The 24,344-nt window shown below is 41.8% G+C and overlaps 1 protein-coding gene across 1 annotated transcript in view; it reads right to left on the bottom strand.

Annotated features, from left to right (window-relative positions):
* ofcc1 (orofacial cleft 1 candidate 1) overlaps nucleotides 1-23,050 on the bottom strand; it is a 74,346-nt gene extending 51,296 nt beyond the window's left edge. Inside the window, exons 1-12 of the mRNA XM_062559365.1 lie at nucleotides 23,012-23,050; nucleotides 22,587-22,658; nucleotides 19,071-19,148; nucleotides 14,592-14,662; nucleotides 14,047-14,216; nucleotides 10,946-11,050; nucleotides 10,228-10,311; nucleotides 7,933-8,157; nucleotides 7,563-7,660; nucleotides 6,167-6,256; nucleotides 4,345-4,515; nucleotides 751-993 (exon numbers count right to left, since the gene is read on the bottom strand). Of these exons, the coding sequence (XP_062415349.1) occupies nucleotides 751-993; nucleotides 4,345-4,515; nucleotides 6,167-6,256; nucleotides 7,563-7,660; nucleotides 7,933-8,157; nucleotides 10,228-10,311; nucleotides 10,946-11,050; nucleotides 14,047-14,216; nucleotides 14,592-14,662; nucleotides 19,071-19,148; nucleotides 22,587-22,658; nucleotides 23,012-23,050 (1,446 nt within the window). The remainder of the gene's footprint in view (nucleotides 1-750; nucleotides 994-4,344; nucleotides 4,516-6,166; nucleotides 6,257-7,562; nucleotides 7,661-7,932; nucleotides 8,158-10,227; nucleotides 10,312-10,945; nucleotides 11,051-14,046; nucleotides 14,217-14,591; nucleotides 14,663-19,070; nucleotides 19,149-22,586; nucleotides 22,659-23,011) is intronic.
* Nucleotides 23,051-24,344: the final 1,294 nt, after the last annotated feature.

The raw sequence follows: 24,344 nt of genomic DNA, 5'->3' as shown, positions 1-24,344 counted from the left end.
GTCATGTTTGAAAAGTTGTTGTTTTATTCATACGGAGATCCCCGGAGAAAAACCCAGAGGCTGTGTGTGGCATATTTTCATATGCCGTCTTTTACAGCAATATAACTTCTCATAACCCTTTCAATCTTCACTGCAACTGATGAAACCAAGCGAAACAGAAAGAGAAATTTGGAATTACTGTGGCGAATTCAAAAAATAAAAACGCACTCCGTCCAGTTCTGTCATATTAGCAAAGCATGTTCTATTCTTTGCTTTTATCTGAGGGGACTGTTGGTTTTTAAGATTACGTTTTACAAAAAGATTCCATTGAATTTCACATCAAAGGCGCCGTCCATGTCATTACAATTTAGCGTGATTTAATTCAGGTTGCCTTAATGTCAAAATTGCTTTCAGATAACAGATTTTTTATATTTATTGCAATATTTTCCTGGAAAAAAATAGTCAAAGAGACTTCCACCCCTCATCAGATGAATTAAGGGGTTCTTATTAAATTAAATGCACAGTCACAAATCACAGCTTGACTCTGTCCTTTGCTTGTTGAACAAAAGGAATTTTGCAATAGCCATGTTCTTTTCCAAATCTCCAACATTAATTCTTAATGTCCATCCTGTCTGATACCAAACATCTGCAGTGTATAAATATTGTTTTAGCTTTTTCCAAGTCAACTAAATGGAATTGCTACTATTTTTGATGTCTTGCGGTGTGTATTCTGAATCGTTCCCGTTTTGCTTTTGTCCCACATGTCCTCACCATTTGCAGGCTCTGGTTAAAGTGCAGGTCGGTGTCCCAGAAGCGCCCCTGATGCGCGACCGGCTCGGTGGACGCCGCCCGCTGTTGCTGCTCTTTCTTACTGCACCAGGCCAAAGACGGGCCCCCGAGGCGGCTGTGGAGTGTCACAGTGACAGCGTAGAGGCCCCTTGGTAGCTTGTCTCTGGCGGCTCTCACGCAGCACACGCACACCTCCACAGGCTGCGGCGTTGTGCTCTGGGTCACCTGGAACACACAAAGTGCAGAGCATAAGATTATATTACAGCATTTTTTTCTCCATTAATTGAATTCATTACTGTGGACAGTTAAAGTAATGTGGCAACGTTTCTCATCTCACTCAATTGAACTCATAAAATAACCGTACACTTTAAAATAATACCCAAACTAAATTACATATACTATTTTTAATTTTGATAGTAGTAGCATAAGTAAAACTCACGAGAGTAAAGAGATGTTTTATTTGCGAGCGAAACATCTACACAATTCTACAAGTGCACCCAATATTAGAGTTTGACACTTAAAGTAACAGTAAGACCATATAGTGTTTGTTATTAACGAAGGTGCAATTGATCGACTGTATCAATGTTCTAAATTATGGTCATTGCGTTCGTTAACCACAAATCTTCAAGCGTCTAAGATAAAATCCATTGCAAAGTCCTGCAAGTTTTCCTGCCTGACTCTAATGACGCACATTTCGTTTGATTTGGTTTGGGAGTGAAGTGGGAAAGATATCCTGACCTCGCTTCATACAGGCCACCAAACAATAAGCACGGCCACAGCTGAAGAAGGTTTTTGTGTCTCTAATTTGGCCTAAAAGATACACATACACAAACAACTATTCTTTTTTTTTCTTCATATGTTTGCTGATCGACAGCAGTGTTTTTGAATTGCATTCAAGCCGTCACACATGTAATACATGGCCAGTACAGCTGCAGGCTTCCATCTGGTGATCTCCATTCAACCATTTAGGGGCTAAGTGCCTTGCTTCAAGGGCACATCAGCATTCCTTGTTATTGAAGGTCGAGAGTGGCGTTCTTTTCCCCTGGCCGCACTGCCCATTCTGATGATGGCATCGAGACGCCAACCTTGTGGTAGCGCGCTCATCTCACTAACCTCCAGGCTACATCAGCCCACTTGTTGTTCATTTGCTTGTTTGTTTTGGTGACATGTGCCTCTTTTTTAGGGCTTAGGATGAGTAATAGGGTAAGCTGGTGAGACAGTTTTGTTGATTTATTTTCCACGAAACATAATTGGAGAACAAAAGAAACACACATTCCGTCTTTTGTCCCCGATGGCATCTGTTGAACAGCGCTGAATGAAAAGTCAATCTGGCTTAAAAGAGAGCCAGTCGGGCCTTCATCAACATGTATATGTTTTTTAAACATTCAAGGCAATGTTGGTTTGTCCACTTCTTGGACTGGATGGACAATTTGTCCATCCGTTTGTTCGCCAAAGAACCGTTCACCGAGTGTATTCATTTTTACACTGTGTTGACCAACTTCCTATGGCTACTTTTGAGAGTCTGGCAATTTAAGCCCACAATTCCAAATCCATGACATAGTGGCACTCAAACAATCATATTCATACTATCTTACGGTATAGTGCGAAAACTACCCTTTTCCTTTAACGCACCCTTCACGTCACGCGGCTGGCGGTGCACATTGCTCTACTAGTCTGTGAAGTGTGGAGGGGACAGGCGTGTGCAGAGCCCTGCAGGAATTCCCCTCAATCTCCCCACTGTGCACATCTTTGCATACTAAAACAACAAAAACAATTTAGGCAGAAGTGAAATTAGTATAATTGGTGGCAAAGCGGTTTAGCCCACACATCTCACATTTAGGGGGAGGTGTTGGAGGAGATGTATGCATGAGGACTGAAAAGGGAAGAGGAGAAAGATGAGAGAAAATCTAAAGTAAGCAAAGAAATAGATGAAATAGATGTCATATTTTCACTCTGCATGTTACCAAGTATTGTTATTATCTGGCCCACATACTTGCACAGACGATGTAAGAGACAGTCAAGACAGCGAGGCGAAGGTAAAAGGTGAAGTGAGCCAATTTTCCATATCAGAGGTGGTTTGTTTGCCCCAAGCTTGAGTTGTGCCTAAAGTGCCATAACATTACAGCACTCCTACAGATGAGATCAAAGGCTCTAGCGAGGGATCCTCTGTGGTTTTGCTGGCAAGCAGCCGTCCTTTCGCTGAAATATCTTTTCAGGGCATTCCACACATTGACTGATCACACAAAATGCACTCCTAATAGAGACAGGAAATGCCACATACAAAAACTTCCTTTCTTTCTAAGTATGGGCTAATATTCAGAGATTAAGCTTTCTCGTTAATTATTTTCATTTTAATTAGTAAATCTTAATTAACAATGAACATTTACCCTTAAAATTTTTTGGCTTCGGAATGAAGGGGGGGGTTGAAGAAAGGAGAGAATAAATATGACAATCTTTTTGGGACCTCCGGGCAGGATTACTGATGCAGGCTGCCTTAGTTATTAAACACGTTCTAAATTAAATGCCTCCATGAATTTTGCACAGAAATATATTTTCATAGTTTTGCATGCCAAATGTGACATTTTATATTTCAGATTCTTCTCGCTGCAGTAATTTTAGGGAAATGTCATATAAACAAAGATTTTGTCATTTACCAAAGGAAATTACTATGCGTGGCAGGTTTGGCCATTGCTTTCTCCCTCTCTCTCTTTCTCTCTCCCCCTCTCCCTCTTTGCCCCCTATTCTGCCTGCACCGGTTGTTTCAAGTCAGCAAGCCATAAAAAATCTTTATCTCAGTGAAACACAGCAATTTGGGAGATAATCGAATGGTGACTGGGGGGCACAAACGCCAGTCTGAGGAATTATACCACAATCTCCCCTGCATTTACAACCTTCCTCAAAGCCAGTTGTCACCCTGGAAGGAAAGCCCCCGACTGAAGATTCATTACATCTTTAAGCCAGCACGGTGGCATGGCAGCCTCATCCCCAGATTCAACACAACAGCACACTCCTCCCACAGCTGGTGATGCTGCGACTACAGCTGCATCTTCCTTCTCGCTTCCCCACTTGCTTCTCTGTTGTCTTCTATCGCTCCGTTCAACCTTTTTACATCTCCAAAGACTCCTTTTTCCTCCTACTTAGATCCCTAAAACCACAGACAGCATCCGCACGAAGCAGGCAGAGAAAAAAAAAAACAGTCTTTGTTAAAATAAAATAATGTGGCTGAATAGTTAGCATCCGTCCGCTTCCTGCATGTGAATGCGCCTTTGTGTTGGTATGTGCGCATGTACCCATTAGTGCAATGAATGGAGGAATATGACAAAGTAGAAAATATGCGGTATTATTTCTCCATTCATCACGTTATTTTTACACAATTACGTCACTGGACTGTTTTTGAAGAAACAACTCTGCGTTTAGTTCATTAGGAAACACTTTGGGATCGATGCTGCCCTCGTGTCTCCTCCGGTGAAACAAGCCGCTCAGAGATTCAAAGCTATGTCCCTTTCTGTTTGTGTATTCTCTTCCCAACAAGGTGTGCAACTCCGAACCACAGTCTGAGCAGCAAGCGCATCTTACCAGCCACGGGGGGCGTGATGCTGAAGAAGAGGATTCTGGTAGCTCTGTCATCTGCCCGAATTTGGCCGTCGCTTCCTCTTGGCCTTCCCCCAGTGCTCTGAGGGACAGGTTTTCACTGGTTGTGCTGCTACATGCGCGCGCGCACACACACACACACACACACACGCGCACACACACACACACACACACACACACAAATACAAGAAGCTAAAGCTGTTAACAGCCACCTGCATTTTGGACTCTCTGTTGTTCCACTCTGTAGCCAACAGAGGCTCAATCTAATAACAACACAACAAAACACTTTCCACTGGGTCCCTCTCTCTCTCTTTCTACCTCTCTCTCTTTCTCCCTCCCTTCCCTTTCTCGGCCTTTCAATCTTATCAGTGGTAATGTAATAAGCGGTTGCTTCGCTCTGTGTCCTCGCCGCCTCTCTTAATTCTTCAAAATAAAGCAATATCACAGGGGCCCCGGCCTGCCTGTGACTGGGGATAAGATGCTTGTAAAAGGAAGGATAATTTGGCAAATAAATGCTCTGTATCAAAGGCGGGCAGTCTCTCTTTCCCTTCTCCCCCTCTCTGCCATCTTACTGTTTGCCCATCAAAAGTATTACATGTGCTTTCATCAGTTCACAACAAGGCACAATGTGCTTCCTAATGCAATTACTCGACCTCCATTAAATCAGAAACAGTGGAAACAAATGAATTACACATTTCTTACAGAAAACACAAGTCAGCTTCCCGTCTCTCCTCTTTTTTTTCTCCTCTCAGAGGCGGAGGGAGAGAGAAATAGTGAAATCATTTCTCATTAAATTTCAGGCAGATGTAGCCCTAGGTGATGCATAGAAAGTCTCCCATGTCTAATAGCCACCCACCATTGATATAAGAAGGAATTTACAGGGTTCATGGCTGTCGAGAGGAGGTCATCTCGCTAAACTCCGAACCACATTAATCTGACAGGGCTGGTGTCCGACTACCACCCACCCATAAAATAACCAAACAAGAGACACGCTACTGGTGTGTGCAGTAGTTTCCTGATTTTATCATGTCAGCCAGCACGGTAGTCCATAATTGCTAAAAAAGTTAAACATGCTAAGCTGATGGCCCCTGGCGCTCGCGCCACCAGATTTGATGTGTGATCTCCTACTGAAGTGGAGGGACCGAGAATTGATGCGCCTCCGAGCACAATGACGTGGACCGATTCCTGTCACCAAGAGGCATGCTACCCACAATGCAATGCCCGTCACCGGGAGAAGCCATGCTGGAGGACATACGAATTCCGTTCCATTCAGTGGGATCACAAATGCTTTCCACACAATTAACGATTACAGTTACGTGACATTGATTGTACATGTGGAGGGTTATCTGAAATGGTCTGGACTCACCACTGCAGCAGCGCGTTGAGGCGAGGGGCTTCGCTCGCGGCGCCGGCACAGTCCCTTTGTGGTTGGGGCGCCTTTAAATATTAAAGTGGATATGTTAACAAACACTGTTAATGTGTTAACAGTCATTAACATTATCAGCTAATTGAGAATGTCATGTGAACACCACATCACTCTAAAATACAATGCAAGTTATTATGAATGTTGGTGACTAATTGTCATGAAATACTTAAAATAAAAGATGTGCAGTCGTGAAAGGGAATTTAATGAGCTGAGGTTATAGATAACAATGATTTTGTGAAAATGATTGGAGCAATATGTGGAGCTTGTGAAATTATCTCTAAACGGCAGTCCCAAAGTTAATGTCCTGTGCGATTTTACGACTCTTAACTAACAAAGCAGCGAATGATTCTTACACCACAAACGCTATACACGGACCTTTACCTTAACAGTCCCAGCAAAGATGGCCATTAGTCTCTTCTTTCTCTTTGCCCACTCCCTCCTCCTCCTCAGTGGCCCCTTCTGAGCCGCCTGCTGACAATCGGCGTAAACACACATGCGCACTTTCCTTGGATGCCGCTTTATGAAACAGGGCAGTGCACCATAATGGCAGAATTAAGCACAAGGAGCAACTGTAATGCAATCTGCAGGCAATCAATACTGAGCCAGGCCCTAAAGACATGTAGCGTTTGATGAGTATTTCTGCCGGTTTTTACATTCAGTCAGCACATTCACACTCCCCATTCAGACGCATTGACACTGCTAAGTGACAGCGTCTCGCCCTGTAGAGGCTTTGTACGGCAGAATAGAGAAGGAAGAAAAACACTATTATTTTTAAAATAGATGTGAAATCTCTGGTGGATAATGTGCTTTCAATGGGAGGTGGGTGTGAAGACAGTAGGAGAGCGCATACATATTACAGCAGAATAAGATAACACTGATCTCAATACTGATACAGTACGCAGTAGACGCTACTATTATCCAGTCAGGGAGGATGAGTCAACTGGTGCTGTGGCTTCCAAGTGATGGTGAGACATTGTTGAACCATTTTCCCCCCCAATTATGTGTACTTTCAATTCATATAATATGATGCCCCTACTCTCTTTTCAAGTGAGATTAGAACTAAAAATACTGTGTATAGAAGTTCGGCATTCTCTTGAAATGCATGAATGTTTGGGTTTCTGTGGAATCTAGATTTGCCAACACAATTGAAACTCGTGTTCCTGTGTCTTCAGAGAGCTTGCGATATCCCTACTACCCAGTTGGAAAATAAAACGAGTCACGCTCTTTTTTTCCTGAAAAGATCATGAGACGGGTAAAGAATGAAAGTAATCAGCTACTTTCAGAGAAACATATGCAAATTAAAGCAAAACAACAATGGGTTCAAAGACACAACAAAACTCGCTCCTTAAATAAGTTAATTGTGTGGGGATATCATATGTGGCATAGATTATGCAGTTGAAATCCATGCACAGATTGTGAGCTGATGATGAATGAGTTATCTAACCTTGAATGAATGCATGTTCTACAAAAAGCTATTTCAAATGAGTGCATTCAGCTAAGATTGAGAACATCTCTCCACGGTACTTTTATAAAGGTAGCCGTGATGGGGAAAAAAGGGACAAAAAGCGGACCAAATATGAAAGGAACAAGAAAGAAAATTAGTAAGGCGAGTACGTAACCCTCCCACATATGCATGCACAGACAAGATGTACACACACACACACACACACACACTATGTCCATTAGCCAAAGCCACTGATACACAGCATAATGGACATGGCTGATGTGCTGGTGAATATGGGCTGATGACACAGATATTCCTCTTTGTAGCCCTGACCTGCTGCAGTGAAAGGCTGCCAAGCGTGATCATGTCAGGTCGCACACGCTCCCTCAGCTGCTGGGCGTAGTGTGGGATCACCTCCTCAGCTGGGCTCACTGCAAGAAATACTAGTCACAAACCATAGAATATTATCAGAAAATACTGCAGCATTATTCTTACGTCTTGGGATATAATGTCATGTGTCTTATCACGTCCACTATTCAAATCTGAGGTGATAAAAAATTGACCAGATGCAAAGAATTGCAAAAAATGTATTCCTTGCTAGCTTGATGAATGAAGGAAATAGAAATTACTATCACTCAATAGTGTGATATTAACACAATAACAAATATATCAGCATAAAACATAAATTAAAGCATAGCATTACTTTTTGCAGTGCGTTCTCTGTCCATTACCATCCTCCCGGCTTTGAGTCCAGCCTCTGCTCCCAGCCCAGCACAAGCCCCAGCCTGGGTTTTGGCGGTGGTGTTGGTCTGTGAGGGCCCGGAGCCCGAGGCGTCACCACCGCTGTGCAGCAGCAGTCGCTGCTCGAGCTCCGGATCACCCGCCTTCACCTCCAACACCTCCTCATCCCTGAAGGCTGGCAGCGTACCTGCAGAGAACCGCATCAGTGGGCAAGCAGACACACACACACACACACACACATATACAGTTACTGATGGATGTGCATACTTATTTTAATCCAGAAACATACATGCATTCACAGAGTATGTGTGCAGGTGGACAGTGATACTCATGTTCTTGATTTATTGAAATTGAGAAAAGACCATAGTTTTACAAGGGCTGCACGAAAGAACCATTATTTTTGCTAATATGGTCTAAGTTCTTCATTCAAGCCAAGTCAGGGCTTTTTACAAATAAATATCTCGTAAAATGTACTGTACAAAACACATGAAATACATATGGGAGTGCTTGATAACCTAAAGAGTAGGTGTAAAATAGGTTACTTAAAGATGAACTGAGGATACACAACTGAGAGCAGATATCGAATACGTTGCTATGCAAAGAATCAAAAGGAGAAGTTAAGTTGTGTACTATTTCCCTGAAACGTGAACTAGTTTTGAGTTAGCAACCTGTAATTAATTGCTGTAAGAAGGGAAGTATAATTCACAGCAGCTAACTTGCTGGCTTTATGTCTTTTCTATTCTGCTGCACCGCCTTGGTAGAAAGCGAGAGGTTTTCTTTGGAGCATCAGTGTATTCAACGTGTGCAGTCCAATGTGCACAACAGCCAAAGCTGTTCCCACTGACTAATGCTTTTCACATAGAAGCTGATATCAATGCCTCACGTCTTACCGAGAACTAGAATGAATAGAAAAGCATACAGTGTTCTTTCATCTCAGCCAAAGCAAAAAAATGTATCAAGATAAAAAGCAAGAACTGAAGATCTTAGACAGACAGAAGGGATTTTTCTAGGAATGTCTACAGCACTGGCCACTGTGTATTTTATTAATATCGTATTCATGCTCTGTCTGCGCACGCCGCTTCATGGCAGGCTATAGAAGCGAAGACAAAAGCCTTCGGAAGCAGTCACAAAGTGTCAGGATCAGTGCTGACATCCACTGCGCTGCCTGTGCCGCTGGAAAAGAAGACACGGGGCCTATACCGGTGGGAGGCATCAATACAACAGCATAAGGTGATTGTCACTGAAGCCTATTGTAGCTTGGAGAAGTGCTTACTGGCAGGCGCCGTGGTTGGACTCCAACAGTACAGAAGTAAGAAGTGTCTCCCCTCTCCCCTTCCCCTGTCTCTCAGCCTATTGCGCGGAGGAACTGTTAATCCAAGATCCTCTTTACTTTTTCGGTGGGATTTCATGAACATTCCCGGACAATGGATCGGGCTGCTAATCTCGGCGGTACAGCTAAATCCAAGACAATGGTGAATAATACAAGCCTGCTAAATTCTACCGTGTTGAAGCGGGCCTAAACCCATCACTTTTGCGCTGGAATTACAAGGGAGATGTGCGTCATGTCAACAGGATCTGCTGCGACTGTCTTCGCCCCGGAACAATGCAAAGCTTAAACCACCTCAATGTTGCCTGGCTGGCTACATATTTAAATAAAACGAAGCTAATGAAGGAAAGACACGCCTACTGTGGGACAATGGCTGTGCTTAGAAAGCTGACTGCAAGCGAAGGTCCATTTCTAGTCTTATTCTTTGTTCTACGTTGGTGCTGCTTCCAGTGTTAGTTTTGTCGGGGTTGTTTATGATTTTTATGTCACAAGCTTAAACTAAAAAAATACTGCACCTTTAAAGCGTCTTTGGCTTCTGTTGATGTGTCAAATGTTCGATGACCCATCCTGAACTTTAGTCATTTTGTTTAATAATGTAAATAACTTTTATTTATATAGCTCCATGCAAATTTAATATACACCTGGTCCCACAGTGTGAACATTAAATTTCCCAAAATCTTTAACCAGCAGTCACACATTTGGATAAATGTCAGGACATGTAAAGAATGTTTCAATTGTCATTTTGCAAAAGTAAATAGTTCTGAATTTAAGTAATAAAATATGATTCTTTAAATCTTTCGGAATTAAAGAAACAGGATGTAAAGGTAAAGGAAAGTAGGCTTTTTTTTCTTGCTATTTTGTTTAGGGTAAACCGATCAGTTGTTTCCGAATTACCAAACTCCAGTAGAAAAGTAAGATGGGGATACATACCAGGTATATTTATGAAGGTATCCTCCTCATCCAGCAATGCAGACATACCTTGATACAGTCTGTTTTCATCAGCATTCAATGTTGCTACAAGTCAAAACAATTATGAAATGAATACACCATCAAAAGCTGCTCGAAAATAACATGTATTAAAAAGACTTTCTACTTATCAGACAAGTCAATCTAAACCACATCTTAACATGCAAACCAAATATATTAGCCGTGGCTGGAGAGGGCTAAAAATCAAGTGTATGCGGAGGGGATAATGAAATAGGAGCATTAACATGCCTGTTAGCCGGCCTGTCATCATGTGATGAGATTTGGTCTGGCGAATCCTTTGATATTACACGGCACTGATATCCAAAAGATACAGGTGAAATGGCTTCTCCATTAATAGCCATGTTTCATTATAACATGCATATTACTTGGCTCCCAAGAGCTCACTTTTAATAGGCCTTCTTTGGGAGGGGTCTGCAAACTATCGATGCTGCTCTGCGTGTGTCATTTGACAGCAGAAAGAAACCCCGGTGAAATGAGAGCCCACCGACGCTACCTGACCTTCGCCAATGACGGCGAGACGCATGGCCAATCTTGCGCTGCCATCCCTCGGTGTATTTACATAGACGGCCCTGCCGTCGCGAACGGCAGCCCGGCTGCCAGTGATCTCTCTCACCTCACTTTAATGAACCGAGGAGAACTATTATGACGGAGAATGACATACTTAATTCCAGCTCATCTCCCGCGCTGGCCCCAGCCATCCTGCTATGCCTTGGGTCTGTCTGCTCAGCCGGCGACGGGTCAAAGTCATTTTGGCCGCGTTCATTTCCTGTGGAAAGTGCGAGGAGCGAGTGAATGAGAGAAACAGGGCTTGGGAGTTGGCATCGGGTGGGTGGGGAGATGGTTGCATGAGGGGTTCGGGTTAGTGGTTATTAGAAGCACATGAAGCGAAATGTTAATTTTTCGAAGCCACACTGTGGAAGGGCAGGGGCAGCGGCTGCTACCAGATGAGGCCGTGATGAGAAGGAGACTGCAGAGGCAGCAGGGAATGAGGGAATGAGGGAATGAGACTGCTGGGTTCCTCAGTGCAACTCCTGTGCGGCCCGCGGAGCTCTGGGGCCTAATTAGCATGCCGCAAAAGGTCACGGCAGGCAATCTCTTAAATACAACTGCCATATGTTTGCCGTGTTCAAAAAGGAACTAATGAGAAAGTCTTCAAGCTCAAAAGTACCTGGAATTTCAAAGACAATACCTTCTATGTGCTCTGAGGTCAGCGGCCCAGAGGACCGGGCAAGTTTGGAGGAGCAGATCCAAAGGAAAATAACCTGAGCCCATGTCTCATTGACTTCTTATTAGCAATCATTGACCTATGGGTATCAGGTCTGCTCCGCAGAGTTTATGGGAATCCAACGGCTCCAGGGCTCTTTCTATTAAGGGTGCACCCCACCAAGCAGCTTTCTTAACCCCAAATCATTCTCATTACAGGTATTGAATATTTTACTCCAATCTAAATTGCTTTGCTTGTATTTCTCAGGTTGTGGGGCAAAAAAAAGAAGCCATGGTGCATTAAATCATGTCATATATTCCACTCAAGAATTGCCTTTATAGAATTATATTATATTTTATAATTATACTATAAGCCCACTGGTCCACTACGCTAAAAAAGCTCCCTGCGATTATTTTGTGCTCATATTACACACCTGGCAGAAGGTTTTCACACGCTGTCCTTACTCAGAGTCAGACTGAAAAAAATGTCAAAGAGAGGGAGCTGTGTGACTCCTGGACGGCACCATAAATGTATTTTGAAATTCACATGTTAAATCCCTCTACATTAACAAACATTTTTGACAATTTCTCTGCAAATAGCTCTGAGGTTATGAAATCCTTTTTTCAAACACAAATTTGCATAATGGTGGTGGCTTCATGGATGGCCTTTTGAATCATATCTGTGATTTACCTAAATAGTCTGGCTGTCCTCCAGTTCATCTCTCTAATGAAAATTTCAACCCTCTGTTCTCATATGCACATTATCAGTAACTGGAAGGTCTTGCCAGCCAGAGTTACTGCTACCAGAGAATGATAGATGATGTAAGATTTTGGTTATGGCCAAATATAAGTGTCACAAGCACGGTATAATGTGCCTTTGTGATCTTGCAATAAAGGCGCATGAGACACTGAGCGGTTCGCCGTGTTCACACTGAAGAGGTGTTGCTCATTCTGAGCAAGAGCGTTATAGTTTGTTTTTGTAAATCATATTCACTGTAATTACCACAAAAACAGTACGTTATACATTTTTAAAACACAGTGTTTAATATATATTTATTTTAAGTGGTCTTGACAGAGCCCTGTTAATAACAAGAATATATTCATATGGTGCCAATATGAAATATTTCCCATTTTCCAGAGTTGTAATTCCATTAAACTGCCATATGGTTAAGTTCATTTTGTATGCTTTAAGGGTATGGTAAGTGGCCTAATTAACATTTCCAATTAATAGGACAAAAAAGAAAAGAGGAAAATCAGTAACCTCCCTCATCAGCATCAGCATGTCAATATACATTTGGACATAGTCGACATTGGTCCAAACACAGACGCTGGATCTTCTTTTCCCATGAAATCTGACTTATGTTTTCTTAATTTGATTGACAACATTCCTTCACCAAAGGGACAGTTTTAAACCTTTATAATGTGGTTGCATGCGATACTTACTCAACAACACAAGGACTTAGCGATATACTGATTTGGACGAAGTGAGCAGAAAAACCTTTTAGCCGCCTAATAGAAAGGCTCAACTACATAAACAGAGTGTGCGTATATTTAGAATATTTTCACCATCTTTCCGGCAGGAAACTCAACTCAAAGTGAATCTGTGCACTCTTCAAGGCCTAAGACTTGTTCAGTGGAGTCCACTTTCACTATCAGCGTGGTTTTCTAACAAAGATACTGACAGGAAGCGTGTCTGCAGATAGCACACAGCCATATACCTCATACAGACCCACCTAAAAACGCACACATGCATAACCAAAACAGAAAGAAGGAAGGTTACTTCTGATGTTTGATTGCTCTCCTTAAGCCATTATCTCCAGCCAATGAAGACGGCGTTTTAATTGCTGGTTTGGATTTAACATCACGTGTTCGTGGCCTGACAGAAAATCATTTTTGTTGCCCCAACGGCCAGATCCACGCACCACACTGATGTGCAATCATACTTGTTGTGTATAAAACACCATGACAATAAATGATAATAATTACTTGCCATGCACAGCAAAAGGGAAATAAACCACATTAAATCAAGAGTATTACATGTGACTCATCCCTGAGAAAACTGGCACGCTCGCAACCTTGAACGCATCCTAATTCACCAACCCTTTCCTCAAGAGTTCTCCCTGACATACTGAATTATAAGGGGGCACATTCGTATGCCTGATCGGCCTTAAGCCGTGTTTCGGGGGCGTTGTGAGTACACCGCATAGACAGCGGATCGGCTCGGTAGCGTAGTAGCGTATGTAAATGCACTCTCCTATGACTCCAGCCCACCACAAGGCATGTAGCCGAGAGTGGGAGTCAAGGCTGATTGTGTTGAGGGTACTTCTAGATAGAGATAGAACACCCACTACTGCAGCATTCTCCGGCGGAGGGAGAAGTTACACGAGGGTTGCTCGTTAGGACGGCGCTCGCCTTGCAACGCGGGGACCGAGGGGGGCCCCCCCGACGAATGGAGGGAGTCAAGAGAGAGGAGGAGCAGAGAGAGAGTGAGGGAAGAGGTTAGATCAGGAACACAACCACTGTCAACAAATTTGAAGCTAATGAAGAATGAAGCTTCACCTCTTTCTTTGGCAGGGGGTTGCAGCTCCATTTTTTTGGGGTGAGCTGCAAGGGTGCTATCTGGCCTGTCACCTCGAATTTCTCTCCCCAGCCATACAGAAATTTCGGTGCTTCCTCCACCTCCGTCAAATGCTGGGTTTTCTATGCCCACCAGAGTGGCTTTCTGCTCTCTCCCTGACGAAATAAGGAAGAGCATAAATAAAAACACAAACGCTGACATGAAGGGGCAATATGCGGTTAGGTCAAAGTGACTCATAAAATAACAAAGCACATTTATTGGCAACAAAATGTTTGTATTGGTGATTTCTGTGCCCCTAAATGTTTGAGCGCATCCTCCTAGAATGACACTAAAACACAATTAGGTTACAATTAAATTTGAATCCTGCAAAGGAGGAGAGAAAAAAAAAGGGAAGACGAAGAAATGATTAAAATAATTACAAATTGTGCCCTGACAAGCAAGAGCAAAATTTAGCCCAAAGCCATTTGTCTGTAATTAGTTAATTAATCCTTACACAAATTATGAGCAATAACTCATCAAGCAGGACTCACCCATCAGAAATTCAGCCGACTTGGATTTCTTCTGCTTAGGTTGCTGCAGAGCCTTCTGCTGTAACTTCTGGAGGGAAATTGTTAAATGAATAAATTAGCTGCAGAATGAAGATCATCATTTATGATCCGCAACTAACGCAGTATTTTAAATATGGGACGACAGTAAAATGTCATTTAATTTACATCGCCGCTAAAGGGGTCAAGCACTAATTGAACAACAGGAGTGGAAAAGAATTTAATCATAAATAGATAAGAAAAGTTGACATGAATGTGTAATGAAGGTCACATTAAAATACTTCCTCCTTGTTTTAAAATGAATGGGCTACTACACTCTCTCCTGGAAAATTATGCATTTTTGCACAGGCTGCATGAGAGTACACAGTCTCTGTGTGCAAATGAGTATGGAAATCCAGGCACACTTCTCATTTCACTTCCATTCACAGGAACCCAACTTAAAACGCCTCCAAGGAGAGAAAAAAAGAGCTTTTAAATAACAAAATATCAGGCCTCCTTCTATGCTGTAAAGCTTGGATTGTGAATATATTAATTTTAGTATAGAATATATGTAAATTGATTCACCTATCTCTCTTTTATACAAGATTCATATATAAGCTATATATGTATATAAATATATATACTGTGCATGTCAACACTATTGGGGCTTGTAGGTGGTCTACATTTCAATGAATGGAAAGAAAAAAGGTTCCTTTGAAAATCAAGAGTCCGGGAAACAAACTGAAGTCCCACATTGCACTCATTTCTGTGGACAAGCCAAACAATACGAAAGCTGAGGTAAAGGCATAAGTAGTTGTTTTGGTTATGGATATGTTTACATAAGAATGCACCATATGAAAGAGCTCTGCTGCTCAAAGCGCATGGAGCTTTTTGAGCATCATTTTATGCAGATTTCAATGATGAACTGCGCTCATGCCCATGAACAGCATGTATTTGTATACAATATTTAATTTCAAAGGCAAAATCAAGGGGCAGAATGGGTGAGGGGGGGTGGGGGGGTATTTCAACTCTAAATGACAGAGCAATTAAAATGGAGAAGGACTACTTCCAGACCAATCTGGTAAGAGGAGTTTTTGTAAATCTGTTTTTACATTCAACAAGCCCTACAGCAAGACATTCATTTATACCACTGAGATTAATGCTTATCTAATTGTAACTTATTTAAAAACCATTTTCATTTCGACTGGGTACCAATCAGTTTTTCTGAGTTTCACATACTGCCGAGTGTGACACTGGCAAACTCAACATTAGTGGTGATTGTCTCTCTTGGCTTTTCTTTACTTTCTTAATTACTTTTCATCAAACACACCTTTCTGCAAGACCGACATTGTTTTGTTTGGGCTCATATGCAAATTAGGAAACTCCCTGAAAACAATCATGGAAAAAGGAATCAGGTAATTTATTTACTAATAAAAATGACACCAGCCCAGCTTAAAATTATCGAGTTGTAAATTGAGGCAGTTGTTCAACTAAGCTATATGATGTTTGCATTCATTAAATGTTATTTAAAGTTAATCCTTTATTGAAAAATGATAAAGAATACATTTTAAAATAATGTAATGTAATAATGTAAATAAATTCTTACATTTTTAATGCTTTACTTACATTTAACAGTACATACTTTGTAAAGTATTGTTGGAGTTGATATATTTGTTGTTGTTATAAGTAATTAATCATTAAATTGGAACAATGAAGGAGGATAACACTCCTTATTTTTGAAATGATTGCTCTTGCCTTTAGGGCTAAAAGCAGATTGGAGAGATCAAAGGAAAAAACACATTCAGTTTTACCTTAGGTTATTTTAAATTTGTTTATCAGTCATTTCTGAAAAGAAAAAGAACATCTTCTGTATACTTATACTTATGTATAGATGCCTCTACATAGGTATAATTTAACCTCACAAAGAACGTTTTCTACGCTTCTATTCTATGGCTTATGTAATATTCATAACAGTTCATACTAGTTCTCTTCCAGGCAGTGTTTTGTTTTAGTCACATTTCCAACAGTGCCAATGGATCTCATGATGCAAAGTAAATGAACTCCATGTTCTGCAAATGCCAATAAGTCCTCTGATTTTTCAGTTCAGTTACAGTAAAAAAAAAAAGAAACATATATACACAGCGGAAGGAGTACAGCACATACACCCCAGGCCTAAAGCTTCGGGTCACTGTCACTAAAAATCTAATCCACACAGCGCCATGTGAGCCTCTCTGTCTGGAGAGCTAAGACAAATGCCTGCCTCTCATCTCGCTCCTTAGACCCCACTGACATTGACAGCATGCTTCTTGTAATACGCGGACTGATGTTTAATGTGCCATAACCGGATGGAACATGCAGATGCTGCATTTCTGAAAAGATAAACAACAATTCCATCCCGAGGAAAAAAAACCCTAAAAAATAGGTTAATGGATGTTCATGAAACAAAGTGAACTGTCAGAGGTAAGAAGGCTGTCCAATACCACTGCAGTAGCAGCAGTGTAAATCCGACCAATGCAAGCGAACATTTAAAAATGTCCTGTCAACATTAAACATGAATGTTAAATTCAGGGTGCTGTGCCAAAATCAGGTGCCAAGAAAGCTGGGTACATTACAGCGTACATACACGGTAGCACAACGCAACAGCCTCCCGGTTGGTTGACGTGTCATGTGACAGCATCCACGCATGGCCCCTTAAGCCGTCACACTTCCTTCACTTCACTGTGCGGCGGCACACAAACTGCTTATTTTGCAGTCAACATGAGAAAGAAAATCATTTATAACTGGTGTAAAAAAAATCACTTTTATTTTTCTTTCCCTCTTGTTTTTTTCAAATGTGATTGTTGTCAAAAGGAATTGAGCACAACAATGCCTTGTTCAGTTCTTGTTGCATTCAAAGGCATAGCTAGAAGGGCTTAGGGAAGACCGCTCGCTGCTAGGGGCTGGTGGGCGCAGACCAGCTAGAAAGTGAATTTTGCATACTGTACGGATCATCGCCCAGTTCAGCCCAGTCACATTGAATCTGCCATCAACCAATTGTGCTTCATGAAACCGTCAACCCTCATTTACGTCTGCCTGTTTTCTTCCCCACGCAGCTGTAAACAAGGCCCCAGCTTTGAGCCGTCTTCCTCTGTCGCCGTGCGCGCTGTTTGCCCGGGGAGCGAAGACAGCAGAACCGCGCCTTCGCAGAGCGACTCGCGGATAGCGTTTCTGGACCGGGCACCCTGCGAGCCGGGCAGAGGCGTCGGGGACATGAGTGTTTCTGGAAATGACACGAGTTGTGAGACATAGAGATCCTTAAAGAGATTGAGTCCCTCCGTTAGAGTACATGGGTATAGAACATTAGCTTTGTGTTTGGTCTCAGGCTATTTTGGCAGCAGAGTGGCACTGATCAGAATTTGAATGTAAATAAATGATGCGATCATTTTGGCCTTCTATAAATATATGTGTGACTAAACGTCATAATGGGAACTACTAAAACGATAAATGACATAAAGATGAAACTAAATGCTTTGCCAAAATCAAAAGACATAAAAGTGTTTTAATGTCCTGTTTTATCTGTCAACATAAAAGAAGTGACCATATCAATAAAATGTCATAGGAATAATGAAAACATCTACAAAGCATCTTTATTTAAATCACTGCAGATAAGGTCAGTGTTTTGTTTCAAAGGCACACAAAGCCAATTCTACCCTTAAAATGTGAAGCCTCGTTAATTTATGGAGCAGCCTTATATGTGCACTGTAATTGTGACCCACCAAACAGTTCCTTATTAAACAACAACCGCGTCAGTTGGTGTAGACAGAAAACATAATTAGTATTCAAGCTTAATTAATCTACGCTGGCCCCCTTTAAGTGAATTAGTCAATTATTTATGCATGTGTGCTCCTTTGATGCTAACAGATTGTGTATGTTACTGGAAAAGAACCTTAAGAAATGACTTTGAAAACTTTCCACCATTAAATGTCACCACAAGCTTTTGCACTGACTTAAAAAATGTCAGTGAAGACCATGAACGCGGAATGATTAGGAAAAAGAAAGCTGAACTTAACTGTGAAGCTCGTACAAATTGTCAATATAAAAAGTCCCCATCCGAGACGTGTCAGTGAAGGAAAACAATGCTATTCATTGTCCGGAATCCAGTGCAAAAGATAAAATATGTCAGTCAAATCTGTCGTTTTTTCTGTATGCCCTAATCCTTGGAATGGAAATCTAACACAGGTCGGATCAAGGTCTTTCCTGGGATCATGGGAACTCCTTGGGATTTTCAAGAGCCTTTTTGTTTTTACCCTTGAGAAGCAGGCTCTGGCCTCAGCTCCCCTCAATCCCCCATTGAGAAGTCAGCAGCAGCGCAGAGGAATGTTAAATGTCAACGGTCAGACTGCACCAGCACCTTCAGTGAGCGGGACGGAGGTGCAAGGGCCTGACCTCTCTGCATTCAGCTACACTTGCTTTGAGAGGCCAAGAGTTGAAACTGTACTCACACTGCTGAAGGTGTCCATCGCCACAAAACTGCAAAAGATCGTCAGCGGCTGACCCCGATCACTGAGCCGCAGCGAGGCCTGCAGAACAGAACGCGTTAAAAACATGAGTTAAATCTGAAGTTGCAGGGCTTCCAGTAATCTGAACTGCACATCAGGAGAATACGTTATTGACATAAAACCCCAACTCTGAGTTTAACTCCTGCTTTAAAGTTGGTTGATGTCATTAGCCTTAGAATTAGCAAAAGAGCTCTTTCAAAAGCTTACTCTGCAGAACAAAATCCTTCCTGTCATGCAGCGTTACACCACCGCGCCCCTGCTTGTGTGTTTAAACCTGTTATTTCAGCAATGCATCTCGGAGAATAAAAGGACAATAAACACCATTTAAAAATCACAGATAACCAATTATTTGCACTGATTATTCAAATAGTTTATTCATTTACATCTGATAGAGTAGAATTTGGTATTTTTATCATCTTTTTTTCCTGTGGTAATTCAGATGGCTTGCACAAGTTTCTGCTGAAATAGCAAAACAAACCCGGGGCAATATGTGAAAGATTATCCCATACCATGCGAGCTACAATGAAATGCTATACTTTTTCACACTGAACACTGCTCCACTGGGTGTGATTGAAAAACATGTAAAGCTATTGAATCTGTGGTTTGTATATGTGAGGGGAAAATGAGTGTTGTAACAAGTGGGCCAGTGTTTTTGTAATTGTTTCAAATTACACTCGGCGTAATAACTCAGTGAAAGCAGAGCCAGTGTGCGGTCCGTGCACATTAACTAGGCAAAGACCACAGGATATCCAGGCACCTTATCGCGGCCCGCGGAGAAACTTGATTGTGTAAACAACTGTTGGAGCCTTAGCTATATGTCCAGCTGCGTCGATTTGTGTCCAATGGCGCTTATCACCAGCTACACGAAGGAAGGACAATACTTGGAGATAAGGAGGTACTTTACAGCATTTCCTTTACATGTGTATTTTATTGAATTACAGACAGCCTTGAATTCCTGTTTTTAATTTGCTGCACTGGTTTTCTGTGTGTGTGAATGTTTTATATGGGCTGTAAAATTGTGATGCTGTGAGAAAAATAAGTCCAATAGTTGTTAAAACTGCATGGCTTCTTCTGCCAGACACTGGCTCCCTAACCAACGAGATTGCCAACATCGTTGTTAACCGCTTAAACGTCTGACTCACTTTTCAGCTCGAGGTTTAGGCTTTCTGTCAAAAGTGGAACTCAGATTTTATTGCACTGCGTGCAACAAACCCCTGAAGTCTGAAACGGTAGGATGGACTCGCTGGACTTTAGTTAGTACCAGTGGCAGGGCCAGCCAAGCAGTTTCAGTAAACTTCCCAGTATGATTCAATGCAAAAAAGGGTCTCAAACACTATTACTTTTCAGTTTAACACAACAAGGACATATTTTATATATATATATAGATCACACTATTTAGAATATTGTAACTACCATAACTATTCTAAATAATATTACGCTCAGTGTGTTGAGGAAAGACCAACTCAAAAGCCGCACAAAACTTCACACAATGAACTAGTTTGGATAAAATGTGCCTGTTTTCATTCACGTCCTGGTTGTGTGTCCTCACCGCAGTCCTGTGTGCGTCGCAGGGTAGGGACGGTAACACTGTGACGTCATGCGCGCGCGGTGCGCGAGTATACGGCGTTAGCACGTAGATAACTAGCTAGCTAAACATCTCAGGTGTAGCATCTCTACAGAAGCCTCGGCTTCCCTTTCACGCCAGTCCGTTGTCTGATCCTGAGGTCCGACTGATCTGGGTCCAGTTGTTTCATTTCTAGTTTCTCCCCGAAAGTTATTCTGTCAAACGGCTCTTTGAGGAGCTAAAGTACCTCATGTCGCTAAATGGGCGCGTCGCGAGACTCGAGCAGCGCAGGGTGGAGAAGGGTTGGCCCCAAATCCCAATGTACTTTAGGGCGCTGATATTATAATGTCAATCATTAACTTCATCAGTGATTGGCTAATTGCTCCTTAGAACCTCCGCCTTTGGGACCCGGGCACGTGTAGGAAAAGCATATATTTCGCGCAGATGTCTTAATTTACAAATATTATATTGGTATATAATCCAAGTTTCAAAAACACAAATATTAACTATTTGTAAAATTTATTTTTAATATAAACAAAAATGATATACTTTTCATTTTTCCCCGTGACTCAAGGTGGGGCCACGCCCCTTTGCCCTCAATGGACAAGCCGCCAGTACCAATCCAAGGATAAACACGTTTGAGTTCACTGCTGTGTAAAAGACTCACTCAGCATACAACCAGGCTAGTATGTGCAGAGAACACAAAGCAGCATGCAGCAAAATGCAGGGACCCATGTACGCCACACCGCTTGGAACTCAGCAACATGCACATAAGTGGTCAGACATTAAACACAAAAACACTGTCAAATGATTGCTAAACAACATGCAACATGCCTGAACATTTTAGTAGAACTTATTTCTGCCCAAACAAGTGTTTTAGGAATTTCAAAAAGTATGCAAAATTAAAAGGAACCCCTACTCAGTGCTTAATTATTGCATTTATTCTAATGTTTTTTTGCTTCTTTGTATATGTTTTGCATTCTTTATATTTTACATTTTTACTGTTATGTCTTTACCATTGGGAATATAAATGCTGCTGTAGCAATATTAATCCATCTGTCTATCTAGCTATTTTTGATCAATTGCTGTTGCTGCTTTCTGTGAGACCCCCCTCCATCGCCATTTTTTGAGATAATTATATTATGACAAACTTATTCCAAATTCCCACAAAGTCTACAAATAATGACCGAAGGAGCCAAAAAAAGAACCTCCTTCCCAATTCACACAGTGGTTACAAAGAAAGCGAGTATCCATGTTGTTGTTTTTTTTTCATCTCCCTCTCCTGCCCTGAAAATGACCATCTCCTCCGTCATCTAGGCAGCTAAACTCCATCGACCCTTAATCCACAGTGACAGTGGGGTCTGTGTTGCACTGCACAATGCACTTCCCCTTTTCTATGGCATAGTGCGACCTGAAATCTTTGCTTGACATTCTTTTTCTTCCCCGTGAACACGGATAAGGGATGTAATTCAATAGTCACAGAGGGACACGGCACCACTTACCAAAGACTATTTTATTTGCTTGTGGACAGAGGCGTTTTTGAAATGTTTGACATCAGCCAGTCTCCCTGAAGACACAGAGTTCACACAGCTGACAGTGAGGGCAGGAGAAGGGCAGACTTTCTTCTTGGCTGGGCAGTGAAGGCATTTTGCATCCGTATTCACTTTAAACGTAGTGTTTGCACTTTAAAGTGCACCAACAAATACTTTTATCAGCAGTGCACTGTGAAGTGAACAACAGTGGGGTGAGCGAGGTCATGTAAATATTTTACATTTCATTGAGGGGAATTTAGGAGCACATTACACACTTTTCACTTCATCTCCAATAACTAGCACAATATATTATTAACTGTACACATGCATGTTGTTTTTTTAAAGAATCAAATGGTGTTTTACCTCGTGAGGCCCGAAGTCTTCCTCTTCATGGTCAGCTACACCGCAGTTGCCAAGGTGATGATGACGCAGTCCCTAACAACACACACATACATGTACACACAGTCTCAGGTAACCGCCTCCTGTTCACTTTCACTCCCGGAAACAAAGAACACCAGAGAGAATCTGAATTAAATTATAGACCTACCAAATATATAACATACATACATCATTTACATATTAGGTTCCCACCTGAGTATCTGTTAGGTACACTGTGTGTATAAACTAAGTTGAGCAAAAGGTAAACGGTACTTAAATGATACAAGCAGCAGATGTGTGTGTTTCCATCGGGGGGGAAGGAGAGAGATCTGACAGTCTAATGCCTGCCATTACCAAAACTGTAACCGTTGAGTTGTGCCAAGATAAAGTTTCATCTGTGTCAATCTCACCTCCCAGATGGCATCGCTGCTTTTGTGTTGCCTTTTCATTATTAATGGGGGAGTGTTGCATAGCTTTCTGTCAAAGAGATGCTAACTTATTGTCTCACCGTGGCCAGATGTACTACTGGTAAAACAGGCTGCTTTGTCACCTTTCTGTGCCTATTACAGAAAACTCCCCCAAACTGAAGGTGAAGTAGTCACACTGCTTTCCTGCCATCCATTATGCAGGATATGGCAATTCACACAAAAGTAACCCCACATGCATTATTTAGAGGCAAATGCAGACAAACAGATTTTCCCCACCCGGACACAACGCAGAGAGCTTTGCAGCTGCTGTGAAGAATAGGTACAAAACGGCCGGCGGATCAGTCTGCTCACGTTCTGCATAAGAGGATATTTACGACGATGTCCCCCTTAGAACAGATCATGAAGTACACCTAAATCATCCCCCTGAACAAACAAGCTAGACGGGGCTTTATTAATGACTGCGAAGCCACCCGGCCATTGGTGGCCTTTTCAAATGAGGAAGAGAGATTGTTTGAGTGAAATAGAAATGAATGGTCCTCATATTGTCAGTCCTTGTTTTGAAAGTTGAAAGTTATTGTTATGGTATATGTAAGCTTGTATGTTTGGTGCTGTGAACTTTGTTGTGTTTGTTCAAGTGACCCATGTTACAATCACTCCTTGATTATCCTGCAATGCAGAAACAATCAGAAGTTAACAAGGCACAATAATACCTCATTAATATACATTATAATCAATACTGTGCATGCAAAGTGGATCTTCATGCGACAAACCACAGGGATCTTTCTTTTTTTTTTGCTCATTAAGCATCTAAAATGTGATCTAAATAAGATTCCCACCGATTTGCACCTCCCATTACCCGGCTTAGCTGTCGTTGATCGTTTATGCGATTAAATATAGACCTAAATCTCCTTTTTTTCCAATTAATTTTCCATGCAGGCATAAGAGTGGCTAATGATGTTATCTTACCTAATTAACCTGTATAGGGATTCAACTCCAGGACAGGGGATTGTTCATTCTTCATCCAAGTGTTCATTATTATCATTACAATCATTATCATAAAGAGGCTAACTTATGATGTTGGCCGCGCTATCACCATTAATCTAGATTGAGTCCTATGTTTTCTTTTCTTTTTTTTTTTTTGGAGTAGGGGGATCCTTTGGGGTCATTTTTAATTATCACTAAAAGGATGGGAATTCTAGCAGCACTGAATAAGTTTAGTGGTGGTCACAGCAATCACTGGAATCCCGTGAGGACGCGTTGAAACGGATGTGACTTGACTGCTCATGACTGAGGGGACATTTCCGACGTTGCCGTA

The sequence above is a fragment of the Pungitius pungitius genome, chromosome 19, assembly GCF_949316345.1.
Source record: "Pungitius pungitius chromosome 19, fPunPun2.1, whole genome shotgun sequence".
Taxonomy (NCBI): domain Eukaryota; kingdom Metazoa; phylum Chordata; class Actinopteri; order Perciformes; family Gasterosteidae; genus Pungitius; species Pungitius pungitius.
Note: the sequence above shows the minus strand (reverse complement) of the source record. Positions and strands in the feature narration are given on the sequence as shown.